Source organism: Somniosus microcephalus, chromosome 4, assembly GCF_052327205.1.
Source record: "Somniosus microcephalus isolate GS21.2 chromosome 4, FLI_Smic_1.0, whole genome shotgun sequence".
NCBI classification, from domain to species: domain Eukaryota; kingdom Metazoa; phylum Chordata; class Chondrichthyes; order Squaliformes; family Somniosidae; genus Somniosus; species Somniosus microcephalus.
The window spans coordinates 323,650,985-323,666,438 of record NC_140990.1 but is presented as its reverse complement, the minus strand read 5'-3'; the positions used below and the strand labels follow the sequence as shown (position 1 = coordinate 323,666,438).

General features: G+C 51.5%; 1 protein-coding gene across 9 annotated transcripts in view; it reads right to left on the bottom strand.

Annotated features, from left to right (window-relative positions):
* LOC147120673 (myc box-dependent-interacting protein 1-like) overlaps positions 1–15,454 on the bottom strand; it is a 185,797-nt gene that overhangs the window by 23,822 nt on the left and 146,521 nt on the right. For 5 of the 9 annotated variants that reach the window (XM_085986849.1, XM_085986850.1, XM_085986854.1 and 2 more), the window contains 2 exons: positions 6,782–6,910; positions 1,821–1,931 (listed from right to left, as the gene is read on the bottom strand). The exons of 1 other annotated variant lie outside the window; for it this stretch is intronic. In XM_085986849.1, the coding sequence (XP_085842975.1) occupies positions 1,821–1,931; positions 6,782–6,910 (240 nt within the window). The remainder of the gene's footprint in view (positions 1–1,820; positions 1,932–6,781; positions 6,911–15,454) is intronic. 3 more of the 9 variants (XM_085986852.1, XM_085986853.1, XM_085986855.1) reach the window with 1 other exon arrangement.

Below are 15,454 nucleotides of genomic sequence, written 5' to 3'. Positions count from 1 at the left end.
GGAGTGGGATGAACTGGACTGCTCTTCGAAAAAGCTGGCGCAGACTCAAATGGGCCGAGTGGCCTCCTGCTGTGCTCTACTATCCTACGATTCAAAGAGCCAGAAAAGGCACAATGGGCTCCTTCTGCGCTGTATGAGTCTAGCTGGAGAACACCATAGCTCAGTCCAATTAGCACCAGCTTAAAATGGTAGGTGCCACGAATTGTTGGTTACTAACTAGAGGAAAGGAAAAGACCTTAATGTCCTACCATGGGCTTTTAGTAACCAACGACTGTCCATTTCTGATTGAACAGCGGGTCGGAGAAAGCAACTGGGAGGAGTGACGGAGCCCGGACCCGCAGAAGCGGGCGTGCAGCGTGATCAATCAATCGGTGGGCAGACTGGGTAAGAAAGCGGAGCTCGGAGGGAGCACACTGGGGGCCGTGCCTCGGGGCATCAATGTGCAGGGCAGGCTTCACTCCCCCCCGTTCCACTAAGTTTTATGATCTCAAGAGCAAAGGCCATGGAGCACCACCCCCCACCCTTGGTGGTTTGGTTGGGGGAGGGAGTTGAAGGAAAAGGAGAGAGAGAGATCCAACGACTACCACAATGCTGCCCCCACTCAGATTCCAGTGGGAAAACCAGGAGTAGCATTTGCAGCACGCCACACATCTGCCTTCAGCCACAGGAAGGGCACAACCTGAGGCGGCACATTTAAGAGCACAGAGAACAATGTGTGGTGGGGGGAGGGGGGGGGGGGGGGTAGAGGAAGGGGAAAAATCTTGCACCCCTTCTTTGGAGTGCAGGAGGAGGGACCTATTGTAAGTGATGTTCAAAACGCCTCCTTCACACCCTGACTAAGTGCAGTGGAGAGTTGGTGGAACAGTCAACGGTCAGACTGCTCAAGTTATAATTGGCAAAATTTCATCCCCTCCAAACACTTTGGAACTGTGCACACCACCAATTATTTAAAAAATTATACATGTAGCAACTGCAATCAGTTACAGTCAATTTACCGTATTGCCTTTTGGTGTAGTTTAAAAAAAACTTCAGGCAACTAGAAGTTACAAACTAGAATTACAGGAAACTTTGTGATATCCGGCACTGACGGGACCGGCGTGTTGCCGATCTATCAAAACTGCCGGACATACAAAGTTAATGTTGAAGCATACGGAGGTTTTCATCTCCGTATCTGACAACAAACACTGTTGCTTAGCAACAGCTTCTAAAGAGTCGGCTGCAGCTGCAAGCGTCTGTAGCTAAAGCTGTTGCTATAGCTACAGACCTTGCAGTGGCTGACTGGGGAAAAAAAAACTTACAGAAAACGGCTCCTGATTTTTGCCATTAGATCGAGTATTCCGGACATACAACCTCCAGATAAACCAAAGTTTCCTGTAATTAGTGAATGATCTTCAAGCACCAATGCCAGTTTGATGGGTTACTGGATCCCAATTGTAAACTGCAATGGTCACTGGGTCAATACCCTGGAAGTCAATACTGTACTCAAACACCATCGTGGGAGCATCATCACCACACAGACTGCAGCAGTTCAAGGCCAAACCCGACCACCACCAGCTTGGGGCAACTAGGGAGGGGCAATAAACGAAGCCTGGCCCAACTCGCAAGAACAAAAGAAGAGGCTAAAATTTCAAGGTGCGACATTTTCTGAGAAACCAGCAACTGGTTATCTTTTCCCCCTCCGAGAGCCCCGCACAGATACCAGACAGCAGAACACGGCGGCTTGGTTCAACCAGCAATCAACTCTTCGACTAAACAGAACTCGCGATGCCATGAACGGTTTTGGGGGTCACCAACCAGAGAAAAGGCCGAGCTGAACAAACCTGAGAGACTGGCGAAGCGGCTCGCACTACTGTACTGGACTCTGGCTTCAGAGGATCAAAGTCCAAGTCCAACAGGCTTCCTTCATCCTGCAGAGGCCCAGGAGCCTCAAACTAGGCAGGAGGGGCGTGTATGGGAGTGAGGAGGGGGGAACAAAAAAAAGAGAAAGCAGTTTACTCATTTGCCACACAAGTCATATCACGATGAAACGTCGAGTAGCTGAACATGGAAAAAAAAACACGCACGCGTATGCTTTAGAACAGCAAGATGAGGTGGATGGCACAACAGGGTTATACCAGAGGACAGCAACAATGATCTTCAACAAATGCAACTTTGAGGAACTCAGTCCCAATTGAAGCGGAAGACACACTAAGTCACTTATTTACTAATTGTAATCTTGCCTCAATCTGCATACACAATCCCGATGAAGCCAAAGAGCAACACTTGTTTTTTTTTTTGTTGGACACACTGAGGTGGTTGCACATTACCTTCTTCAGCTGCAGTGAATTAAATGAGACAACATCCCATTGTGATTTTGCCTTGCACCTTGGTCAAGAGGCAGAGAGAAAAACAAAAAGGAAACAGATCCTGCCAATTAGGCCGGGGCGGGGGGGGACCTCAAACATAGTCGTCACCATGATCATTCTTGTAAGATGTTGGCTATCGAGCAAGATTGACAAGAGATCAATTCGCATTTCCCTGGTCCTAGGATCAGGGAGAGATGAGAATAGGGTCAAAGAAACACAGAAAAATAGGAGCAGGAGTTGGCCACTCGGCCCTTCGAGCCTGCTCCACCATTCAATATGATCGTGGCTGATCCTCTATCTCAATACCATATTCCCGCTCTCTCCCCATACCCCTTGATGCCTTTTGTGTCTAGAAATCTATATCTCCTTCTTAAATATATTCAGTGACTTGGCCTCCACAGCCTTCTGTGGTAGAGAATTCCACAGGTTCACCACCCTCCGAGTGAAGAAATGTCTCCTCATCTCAGTCCAAAATGTCCTACCCCGTATCCCGAGACTGTGACCCCTCGTTCTAGACCCCCCAGCCAGGGGTAACATCCGCCCTGCATCCAGTCTGTCTAGCCCTGTCAGAATTTTATACGTTTCAAGGAGATCCTCTCTCATTCTTCTAAACTCTAGTGAATACAGGCCTGGTCGACCCAATCTCTCCTCATAAGACAGTCCTGCCATCCCAGGAATCAGTCTGGTGAACCTTCGCTGCAATCCCTCTATGGCAAGTATATCCTTTCTTAGGTAAGGAGACCAAAACTGCGCACAGTACTCCAGGTGTGGTCTCACCAAGGTGCTGTATAACTGTAGTAAGACATCCTTGCTCCTGTACTCAAATCCTCTTGCAATGAAGGCCAACATACCATTTGCCTTCCTAACTGCTTGCTGGACCTGCATGTTTGCTTTCAGTGACTGGTGTACAAGGAGACGCAGGTCCCTCTGTACATCAGCATTTCCCAATCTATCACCATTTAAATAATACCCTGCCTTTCCGTTTTTCCTACCCTGTCGTTCCTGCATTTGATGATAAAACTTCATAGAAGATGTTCAGAACTTTAATGCAGTGCACAGGGCTGACTCACAAGGAACAAACAAATCCCATCTGGTCAAGTTAACAGGTACTGGCCAGATCAAAGCAACAGGCAGAGAATTTAATCCGATAAGTGAAATAGGGAGAGAACGGCATCAGAATTAAGGCACAGACGGCTCATCATTCCATTTATAGTAACTGCATGGACATCCTGTTTACTGAGTGGGTCAAGGGTTAAGACACAGCTGCTTATGAATCAGCTATTATGCAAATCCTACTGAATTAGCCTTGAATTAATTAATTAGATGGCAGCTAAACAGTTCCACAGCAAAATTTAAAAAACCACCAGTTGAACAGAGCCCTTGGAAAATTTAACAGCGCAATCGTACTCGTTTAAACAGCAGAATGAACAAATTGAACAGGAGTGACTACACACTCCTGGCAAAACCCAATGCCATTTCTTTTGCAGGACTGGCTTATTTGGATTCATTTTAAATCTTGGCAAGGTAACAAGGGTTGCGCTGGACAGAAACCAGTAGCTCTGGCGCTCGAGAGCTGCACTCCTATTCAAATCTGCATCCAGCCAAAAATCCCAGTCTTAAATGGACCCTTTTTGCCAGTTTTACCTCTTCACCATCTGCTCTTCATTAGGCTGCTGGTTGAAGCACTTAAGAATATAAGAAATAGGAGCAGGAATAGGCCACTTGGCCCCTCGAGCCTGCTCCGCCATTCAATAAGATCATGGCTGATCTTGGGCTCAAAGCCACTTCCCTGCCCGCTCCCCATAACCCTTCACTCCCTTTTCTTGTAAAAAATTGTCTATCTCCACCTTAAATGTATTTAATGACCCAGCCTCCACAGCTCTCTGGGGCCGAGAATTCCACAGATTTACGACCCTCTGAGAAGAAATTATTCCTCCTCATCTCAGTTCTAAAAGGGCGACCCTTTATTCTGAAACTATGCCCCAGAGTTCTAGATTTCCCCACGAGGGGAAATATCCCCTCTGCATCTACCTTGTCAAGCCCCCTCAGTATCTTACATGTTTCATTAAGTTCACCTCTCATTCTTCTAAACTTCAAATGAGTATAGGCCCAGCCTGCTCAACCTTTCCTCACAAGTCAACCCCCTCATCTCTGGAATTAACCGAGTGATTCGTCTCTGAACTGCCTCCAATGCAAACCACCTGGGAAGAGGTGGAATATCATGCAGGATCACTGGTAACCGGCAAAGAGGTGGGTCCCCAAGCACTCCCTTATGGAGCAGCATCTCTGGTTACCATGGAGAGAAGCCTAGGGAACCAAACCATTAGGCCCAGAGGAAGGTTGCACGGGCAGTAGAGAAAATAAAACCAGAGTACGGGTGCTGGACCCACTCCGTCTTCCCAAAAGGAGAGCCTCACTTCCCTCCGCCTCTGCCTCCCCCTCCCAGGGCAGAAGAAAGGAGAAAGACTACAATTAATGTACACACATTATTATTGAAGTGGACACCCCTGTCACCAGATAAGCGCAGGCTCTGGAGATCCCACACTGAAGAATCGCCCAGCTGCTGGCCTGTACTTCAAGAATATACAAGTGACTCCCTCCAGCCAACATCAAGTTCCCTTTCTTGATGGTCACTTGTGATCAATTATCTTCCTCCAGCCATCAGGAGGTAGCAGCCCAGGTCATTTAGACTTAATCGACAATGGCCAACTGTGCCTCCCCTTGATGGTCTATGAATAGCGAATCTGGCAGATGTTCTTCCAAAACAACAGACCAAACTTCCACCTAGCACTCCATTCAATAGGCCCCACCAGGAAGGCCTAGCACTCCAATTCACCGCCTTCTACGCAAGAGCTAACCGTTGTCTTTTTAAAAAAGAAAAAAAAGGTGGGGTTGGGGGACAGGGTGCAAGTCTTGCCAAGAACAACGCACAGCCCCCACACTGATGTAGTGTCAGCCTACAGTGATTGTATACACCATTTCCATCTCATTACAGTGTATGCATGTTTTATAGAATCAAGCCCACCCCTTTTAACAAACCTATGGGAAGGTCGAGAAGGCCCGCTCCATCCAGTCAATTTCACGGTTATCTTATCCTCCCCTCTATCTCTCTTCCTCCCACCAGTAGTAATATCTCCTGGGAGAGGCAAAAAAAAAAAATCTGGGCCTAGTCAGGAAAAACTCTGGGAAATTTGCCTTCTGACTCGCCAAGGCTTTCATGTAGGCACCACATGACCCGGGTTGCCCATAACTCAATCACAATTACACTCCCTCCCCACACCTATGGATGTCTAGGTCCCTCTGGAAGTCGGCAAGTTCCCTTCTAAAAGTCTGCAACAACTGCAAACTCACCTCAGCTCAGCAATCTGTTCTCGAGGGCTAAAAACCACTGAAAATGAATACTTACTGCCATTTAACCCAACTCTCTTTGCCTATGGAGTTTTAATAAGCACGGCTTCTAGTCCCATCATTCCTAACCATTTCATATAGCCCATCTAGCCAGACTGTATCCAATCCCTTCATCATTTTAAACGTGTTAGTCATAACACAGAGCCTCAAATGGGTAACGCGATGAAAATCCCAAATCGAGAGTAACCGTCGCTGGTCAAAAAGCAAATTATTCCATATGCACCATCACTGCAGAACCATTCCCTCAGAAATTTGAGCATTAAGGAGTAACCAAACACTTGGGTCAAAAATGACTTCACTTAAGAACCACATAGAATTTTCGCTGTTGTTTTTGGGTAGACTCTTTGATCCATTACAAATTGCTGAAATCTATCCACGTTTAAATGATACCAATACTGTAACAAGTGGTTAAGGAACAAAAGCTGCTTGTCAAAGAGAGTCGATTGGACACTTGCTCAGCATAGAGCATGCAGATCACGACAAAGTGTACGACAGCAAACACTGCAAGGAACAGTTATTATTCTGACTTTGCAACCTCTGGTAAGGCCCATTAGAATTCGACGTGAGCAGCTACAGACAAGGGCACAAACATTCTATTAGACTTAGGGTTGTCAGGTTTCTTCCCCCCCCCCCCCCCCCACGCAAGTTATTTTCTGCCGCAATACTGGCATTTTGTGACTATTTAGGTTTTCTGTGATTTTTCCTCAGCGAAAATCAGAAGCAAAATTATTTTAGCACATCCCTATTTTGGGTGGAGTGGGCAAGAGAGGTGGCAACCCCAGTCTAATTGGAATGAACACAAGGCTAGCGTTAGGTGGGTAACTAAAGGGAGGGGTCAGACACAAGGAGTCACCAATTAACACAAAGCGTCACCAATTAACACAAAGCATGCTTCATGCACCATGGGTAGGTGAGGATTAGACGAAAGTGGCGATGGTGGGGGCGTTAAGATGATGGATGATGGATGATGATGACGGTGATGGAGATGACAACAGGGAGGGGTTTGGGGAGGGGGGGAAATGGCTAACCTGCGAAGGTGTCGTCACACTGATCTCAGGGATGAAATTGTCATCAAACAGATTGAGGATATTTTCTTGCTTGATGTCCTTCGACGGTGTAACCTTTGGTGGAGGGGGTACCGGAGGGCCTTTCCTTTGCTGTATATGCAGAAAGAGACATCAATAGCCAAAAAGCAGGTAGGGAAAGAAAAAAGCAATGCAGGACAATAAATGCTTAACTTTGTAACAAACATCACTCCAGAGACCAAAGTGAATTGAGGAAAAGGAAGAGCAGACTGGGCCTGGAGGGGCAGGAAGAACACAGATTGAGCAGGAAAAATAAAAAAAAAGGGGAAATTCGCAGCAAGGGTGGAAAAATAAACCAACTAATTAGATATAAAAACAACAGAAAATGCTGGAAAAACTCAGCAGGTCAGACAGCATCCGTGGAGAGAGAAACAGAGTTAACGTTTCAGGTCTGGGACCCTTCATTCTGTTGTTATTTCAGATTTCCAGCATCCGCAGTATTTTGCTATTGTAATTCGATATAAGACTGTACTGATGCTTTGAGCAGCAGTTAGACAACACTACATAGAATTGCATAGGGTTTCACAGCACAGAAACAGGCCATTGTGTACCTTTAAGCCCTGGGTATAAATAAGCAGCTTCTTAAAAAATCGGTACCGTCAACTTTTGTCTGGATTTTGCAGCCTAAACCCCAAGATAACACCCCTTCCCACCTCTGTAACCTCCTCCAGCCCCACAACCCTCAGATCTCTACACTCTGCTAATTCTGGCCTCTTGCACACAGATTTTCTTCGCTTCACCATTGGCGGCCGTGTCTTCAGCTGCCTAAGTCCTAAGCTCTGGCATTCCCTCCCTGACTCTCTCTCTCTCTCTCTCCTTCTGTGACCAAGCTTTTGGTCACCTGTCCTAATATCTCATGCGGCTTGCTGCCAAATTTGGGTTTGACAACGGTCCTGTGAAGCGCCTTGGGATGTTTTACGACGTTAAAGGTGCTGTATAAATGCAAGTTGTCGTTATTACAGGGCTTTATATTTACCAACCTACAAAAGACCCAGTGACTCTCCTTTAGATTTCCTTCCCCGTGGTTGAAGTGCTTAGCATCTCCTCCTGGCAGCGCGATCGAGATCTCACAAAAAGGAATGTGCTGAGCGAGAGGCTACAGACACCGGCCTGCATTCAAACACTTCGTAGATTTACAAAGAACACAGCACAGAAACAGGCCATTCGGCCCAGCCATGACGGCGTTTATGCTCTACTCGAGCCTCCTCCCATCCTTCCTCATCTAACTATCAGCATAACCCTGTACTCCCTTCTCCCTCATAACCCTCTATTCCCTTCGCCCTCATATGCTTATCTAGCCTCCCCTTAAATGCATCAATACTTCGCTTCAGCCACTCCCTGTGGTAACGAATTCCACATTCTCACCACTCTCTGGGTGAAGAAGTTTTTTCTGAATTCCTTATTGGATTTCTTGGTGACCATCTTATATTGATGGCCTCTAGTTTTGCTCTTCCCCACAAGTGGAGCCACTCTCTGTCTACTCGATCAAAACCTTCCATAATTTTAAAGACCTCTCTATTAGGTCACCCCTCCTACCTTCTCTTTTCACGAGGAAAAAAAAAGATCCAGCCTGTTCATCCTCTCCTGGTAGGCATAACCTTGCAGTTCTGGCATCATCCTTGTAAATCTACACAGACTCGACAGCACAGAAACTTGCCCGTCGGCCCGACAGGTCCATGTCGGTGTTTACGTTCCTCACGAGCCTCCTCCCACCCTGCTTCATCGAACCCCATCAGCATCCCCTTCTAGTCCATCCTCCCTCATGTAATTATCTAGGTTTCCCCTTAGGAGTACTGCTAAGCTACAGCAATGGAGAAATAAGGGCCTAGAAATTCATTGACGCCACTTTTGGGGCGCTAAAGTGGGGCGTCCGCTGCCAAATCGATGCCACTTCTCCGATATTCATTAGCTTCGCCCTAGGAGTTCGGGCGAGCGCTAAAACTGCTGCTGGACGCCTCTCTTTGGGCGCTAAGCCGGAGGTGGTGATCGATAGCGCCGAGGCCGGGCGCAGCGCAGGTGCGGCCATCTCGTGACTGACAGCAGACACCCTGGCGCCGGCCAGCTCTTAAGGGGGAAGGGTCGACTGTGTCTGCTGCCACGCCCTGGATAGTGGAGCCCTCCAGCTAGGCCTGAACACTGCTGCTGGACCCAAATAGCGCCTGAAGACATGGAGAAGGCCCGTGAACGTGCGCAGCGCTTCTCAGAGCGTGATCTGAGTGTGCTGCTTGCTGCTGTGGAGAAGAGGCGCCATGTTTTGTACCCGGACAATGGCAAGAAGGCGACGGTCCGCGTCTACAGGAGAGCCTGGAGGCATGTCGCCACCAAGCTGTCAGCCAACAGCGACGTCCCCAGGACCGGTGCCCAATGCCGCAAAAAGTTAAATGACCTCACACGCATTGTCAGGGTGAGTACCCTTTCCAGTGACCTCCTCATCCTTGCATGTGCACCTCACATTATGGGCAAAGGGACCTGAAAGCTCTAATGGCCAGCCTTCATCCAGCAGCTATGGGACAGGCATGAGCATCAATTGCACATTCTGCACTTAACACACTGGCCAAGCTATTCCACCATGGGAGGCATTGCACACCAGATCATGGCGACACACTGGCCAGGCTATTCCACCATGGGAGGCAGTGCACACCAGATCATGGCGACACACTGGCCAGGCTATTCCACCATGGGAGGCAGTGCACACCAGATCATGGCGACACACTGGCCAAGCTATTCCACCATGGGAGGCAGTGCACACAAGATCACGGCGGCACACTGGCCAAGCTATTCCACCATGGGAGGCAGTGCACACAAGATCACGGCGACACACTGTACTTAGAGGCCGTCCTTTCTCTTGCAGGCCAAGCTGGCGAATAATCGCAAGAGCCGGACTGCGACCGGGGGAGGCTGACCCCATATCCAGCCACTCACCGACCTGCAACATCGCGTGGAGCGCCTCATGGGTGGCCGGGTGATTGGGCCCGTTGCATGTGGAGATGCCGACCCTGTTCTGGGCAGCAATGGGAAGGACATCACCTTTTGCACATCTCTCGTCCCACTTGCACATCAGATCTACATCCTTTGCCACTGTCCGACCAATGCGCTGAATGCCACCACTCATGCATCCCGCACTGACGCCCTCTCCTCACTCTAAAGCTACTCTTGTGCCTTCCTGCTTTCAGATGGTGAAGAGGAGGTCCCTGAACTTGCCAGTGACAGACCCTCCGAAGAGGAGCAGGAGGAGGAGCAAGAGGAAGGCGGCCCATCAGGGGAACCCTCAGCCGCGGCCACCCAGGCCAATGAAGGGGACACGTCTTCCCTGGAAGGCAGCGTGGCGGAAGTGTCGAAGGGGAGGGGAGCTCCTGGGACCTGCGGGCTGCAGAAAGGCGGGAGGGGGGTGGAAGCTCGGCGGCCTTCTCCCCAGAGGGAGGAAGCGTCGGAGGGGAGTCCAATTGCTGGGCCCAACGGCCTCCAGCAACGCAGGAAGGGTCGGCCAGCTCGGCGGCCTTCTCCCCAGAGGGAGAGTCCGGCCTCCAGTCAGGAGATGCTCTTCGCCGAGGAGATGGAACGCCTCGAAGACTTGTCCGCGGACTCGGAGCGCCGGCACACGGAGCTCATGGCGGCAGTGGCACGGTTGCCTGAGTCCATCGATTCCCTCTCTCGGAGTGTGGCCGAGTTCGGGCCCTCAGAGGCCACCGTTCGGGCTGAATACCGGGCAGATCAGGCAGCGAGTCGGGCGGAATTCGGGGCAGCTGTGTCAGCGACTGGCCAGGTGATCAGTGATGCCGTCCAGTCACTGGCTGCTCTGATGCGGTCAGTGAACAGGTCAACACAGGCACTCACTGCTGCCACACTCGCTGTGTCAGCCAGGCATCGCCAGGGCACCTGGCGCGCTGCAGCAGCACAGCGGTCTGTCCCTCGGCAGATTGGTGCGCATGCTGCAGTGCTGGCCCGGGCGAGTGCCAGTGTCTCAGGTGACCAGCGAGCGCCTGCCATCCGCCAGCTTGCCGCCATTCCTCCAGCCGCCACTGCCAGTCCCCCAGTGGAGCTGCCAGGAGCTGCTGCAGCGACTGATGCTGGCCAGCCACAGCTGCAGCAATCAACAGCCGCCCGCTCGACGGCCAGACCTCGACTAGGCCGACCCCCAAGGGCATCTGCCGTCACGACATGTGCCCCTCAGGAGCCTGCCCCCAGCCTTGCAGCAGCCAATGGCCTTACTTTGAGGCGGAGCAGCAGGGCGGGCAGGGGCCACCCAAAGATGGCCAAGGCATCGCCCTAGCGGGCCAAATAGTCGAATGTGTGGCCATTTGTGTTTGTTTCTTGAGGCCGAGAATTGGATGTTTGTTTTTTGAAGGCCGATGATGTGATGTTTGTTTTTGACGAAGGCCGAGAATGACGGCCATTTTAGTTGCCCTATTTTGTTAATCCTCTCCAGGTTGTGGGAGCGAGTAATGTGTTTGAGTGTTTTTTGGGGGTTTCGTCTGTTTTTGGTTTTTATGTGGGAAGGGCCCAGAGTTTGTACAATAAACCATTTTATTTATTCACATTGTCCATGTTTGATCTTTGAAGTGTTTGTTGCCTTAACCGGCTGAGGGCTTGTGGAGCGGCTGCAATCATGTTCTATCATTGGCACAAGCCATTCCCTGACAGGGGGCCTAGAAGTGACGTTCAATAAGCCGCCGACGGGCGGCCCTTGGACCTTGTGCCTCCCTCCTGGGCTGGTACTCCTCGTCCTCATGCTCCTCCTCCTGAGGTGGTGGTCCAACGTGAGGTGGCAGTCCAACGTGAGGTGGCAGTGCCCGAGTCCTGCGGATAGCCAGGTTCTGCAGCATGCAGCAAACGACGACGAATTGGGAGACTCGATCCTGCGAATACTGGAGGGCTCCCCCGGAGCGATCGAGACAGCGGAACCGTTGCTTGAGCACGCCGATTGTTTGTTCTATGAGGTTCCTCGTCGCTTGATGGCTCTCATTGTATGCCTCTTCAGCAGGGGTCGTGGGCGCGCGGAGCGGGGTCATGAGCCAGGTACACAAAGGATAGCCTTTGTCCCCGATAAGCCATCCTCTTGGGGGAGGCTGTGCCTGGAACATGTCAGCCACAGTTGTCTGTCGCAGGATAAAGGCATCGTGGCTGCTGCCTGGAAAGCGGGCATTGACAGCTAGGATGCGCTGCCTGTGGTCACACACCAGCTGTACATTGAGGGAATGGTAGCCCTTCCGGTTGCGGTAATCCTCGGCATGCTCAAGAGGTGCCCGCAAAGCCACATGCGTGCAGTCAATGGCGCCCTGCACCATGGGGAAGCCCGCTATTCTTGCAAACCCCACTGCACGCTGCTGCTGCTTGTCCAGGGTCATGGGGAAGGAGATGAATTGATGTCTCCTTCTGAAAAGGGCTTCGGTCACCTGGCGGATGCAGCAATGCACGGCGAACTGGGAGATGTTAGCGATGTCCCCAGTAGCGGATTGGAAGGAGCCGGAGGCATAGAAGTTGAGAGCCACCGTCACCTTCACTGCCACCGACAGAGACGTCCTGCGCATCAGCTGTGGCTGCAGATCTCTCTGAAGCAGCCGGCAGATGTCTGCAACCACCTCCCTTCGGAATCGCAGCCTCCTAACACACATCGCGGCAGACATGGTCAGATAGGAGGTCTGCTGGCGGTATACCCTGCGTGGGTAAGGCCTCAGTTGGCGACGCCTGTTGCCCCCTCTGTGCGTCTAGCCAGGGCTGCCACTCTCTCACGGCGTCTGTAAGCCCTTCTGGCATAAGGCTGAAATTCAGCGTTGCCACCCAATGCAGCCCCCATTATATGCTGGCAAACACTGAGCTCTGAATGAAGGCAAAGATAATTGGTAAGCTCTGGCCTGAGCCAAAAATACCTGTCCAAGTGTTGGTCCAAACCAGTAAACTCTCCTCCTTGGTCTCTGTCCAAAAAACCGTTGCACAAGAGTGAATGCTGCAAAATGGCTGGCCTTTATACTGCTGGGTAAGTGCCCTTTAATTTGCGCTCCCCGCGGCCAGGCTGGGCTGTGTACCGTTCCACTTCACAGTCGCTCGGGCCGCCCGGCGCACAATGGGCCGGCGCGAGTGAAGTTCCAGTTCGGGGCGCACAAAAGGCGTTGCACGAGCAAATGACGTCATGATAGCGCGCGCCCTGCTGCGCGCGCTAAGACTTTGCGCCGGCGCTAAATGTGTACTGAAGTTGGGGCGAGGCGCAGATCGCGCTGCGCCCGGCCGCTAAGCGCCTGGCGCTCGAAATCTACTCCTCCTAAGGCGCTAACGGCTGCCGCGCCCAACTGAATTTCTAGGCCAAGATCCATTAAAACAATTATCCTGTAGATGCATTTTTCTTTTGAAAAAAGAAAAATAAAACCCTGGCCATCACTCAGTAAACACAAGGGGGACAGACTGCCCGGCACATTCTGTAAATATTACACCAACGTTCTTAAAAAAAAAAAACAAGTTTGTTGACATTGTGACTTTAGAAAGGTTAATTCAGAAATAGCAGCTCATCCCATCCTCAGGATATTCCAAAGGGTTTCACTGCCAATGAATTATTGAAGAGCAGTCACTGTTATTTGGGGAAACGCGGTGTGGTAAACCACTTTTATCGTTACACTATAGTTATCACTGTTGTATTGTTATCACCGTTATCACTGTTGTATCACGATACGAGGTCGCCTCTTGTCGCGCTGTTATACCTGGGCTGACCACCTCCGACTCCGCCCATGGCTCCACCTACCTGCCCAGGTATAAAGGTAGTCGACTGGCTGGTATTCCTCCTTGTTGGACCCGATCACCCACGAGGGTGGGCTCTGTTATTTAGTCAATAAAAACCTTTAGTTACGTTCCTAACTCGTCGCCTTTTATTGGACGAATTGATAGGTGTATCAATTTTATTGACTAAATTTTTAAAGATGTCTACTACTGGCCAGCCAGAAGCCCTCCCAGAAGCACAGCCACAGCAGCTTTCAGACACCGGGCTACGCCAGCCACACCAGCCGGCTTGGCTGCAAGCCCTCAAACCACCGTACCTGGATCTAAACCCACAGGCAGCAAACTCAGCCCTCAACTTCAAACACTGGCTGGACTGCTTCGAATCCTACCTGGAAGAATCCGGCGTCCCGCAGAGATCCAAACTAAGACTTCTGAACGCCCAAGCGAGCCCGAGAGTATACGCACTCATCCAGGACACGACTACATACGAGGCCGCTATCAACCTACTGAAACAGCAGTACCGCAGCCCGGTAAATTACATGTACACCAGGCACCTCCTAAGATCCCGCCCGCAACAGCCAGGAGAGTCTGTAGCTGAATTTTTACGGGCGCTAAGAGCACTCGGCAGGAACTGTGACTTTAAAGCGGTGACGGCTGTTGAAAATACGGAAGATAATATCCGCGATGCCTTTGTGAAAGGCCTACGGTCCGACTACTCACGGCAAAGACTGCTTGAAGCTAAAGACCTCGACCTGGACAAAGCTGAAGCCCTCGCTCTCTCCCTGGAGGTGGCCCATCAGGACCAGGAGGCGTTTTCCTGGTACTGCTCGCGACCCTGGGACTCGGGCCCGACCCCTACCGCAATACCCTTCGCAGCGCCGCCCCCGGGACCTACCTCAGCGTCGGCGTCCCGGACTCGACCAGGCCCGCCACCCCCGGTACCGGCTCCGACATCGGGCACCTGCGATCGGGCCGCCGGCTGCTTCTTTTGCGGCCAGGAGAAGCACCCGAGGTCGCGCTGCCCAGCCAGGAACTCTACCTGCGCAACCTGCAGGAAGAAAGGCCACTTCTCTAAGGCCTGCAGGAGCAGATCTTCAGAGGCCAGCAGTGCCTCATGCGAACTGTGGGGGCGGCCATCTTCTTTCACGGCAACTGAGGCCAGCATCCCCACACGTGAGTCATGGGGGCGGCCATCTTTGATCAAGGCAACCGACCCCAATAGTGCCTCATGTGAGTTATGGGGGCAGCCATCTTCTCCGCCATTTTGTCCTACCTCGTGGGAGACGCCATTTTACCCACCACGCCCGACTGCCACCGGGCCCCCGGACCCGACGACCGCCTCGCCCGCAGACGACAACGACTCGCTTACCTACACACTAGCCTCCGTCACTCTGGATCAAGCCCGCCCACACCACCTGTCCAAGTCGATGATGGACATCAAAGTAAACGGCCACGCCACGACCTGCCTGTTCGACAGCGGAAGCACGGAGAGCTTCATCCACCCAGACACGGTGAGCCACTACTCCCTCCCTGTCCTGCCAACGCGCAACCGAATCTCGATGGCATCGAGGTCCCACGCCACGGACATTAGCGGCTACTGTGCTGTGACCTTGTCGGTTAAGGGTACAGAGTATAAAATTTTTAAACTCCTCGTCCTCCCCCAGCTCTGCGCTGCCGTCCTACTAGGGCTGGACTTCCAATCCCACCTCCAAAGTGTAACCCTAGCATACGGTGGACCCCTCCCCCCACTCACAGTCGACAACCAGCGAAGGTTAAACCGCCCACCGCGTAACACCTGCAGCCTATCCACCCTCAAGGTGCCGCCACCTTCCCTGTTCGCTAACCTCACCCCCGACTGCAAACCCGTCGCTACCAAGAGCAGGCGGTACAGCGCTGGGGACAGAGCTTTCA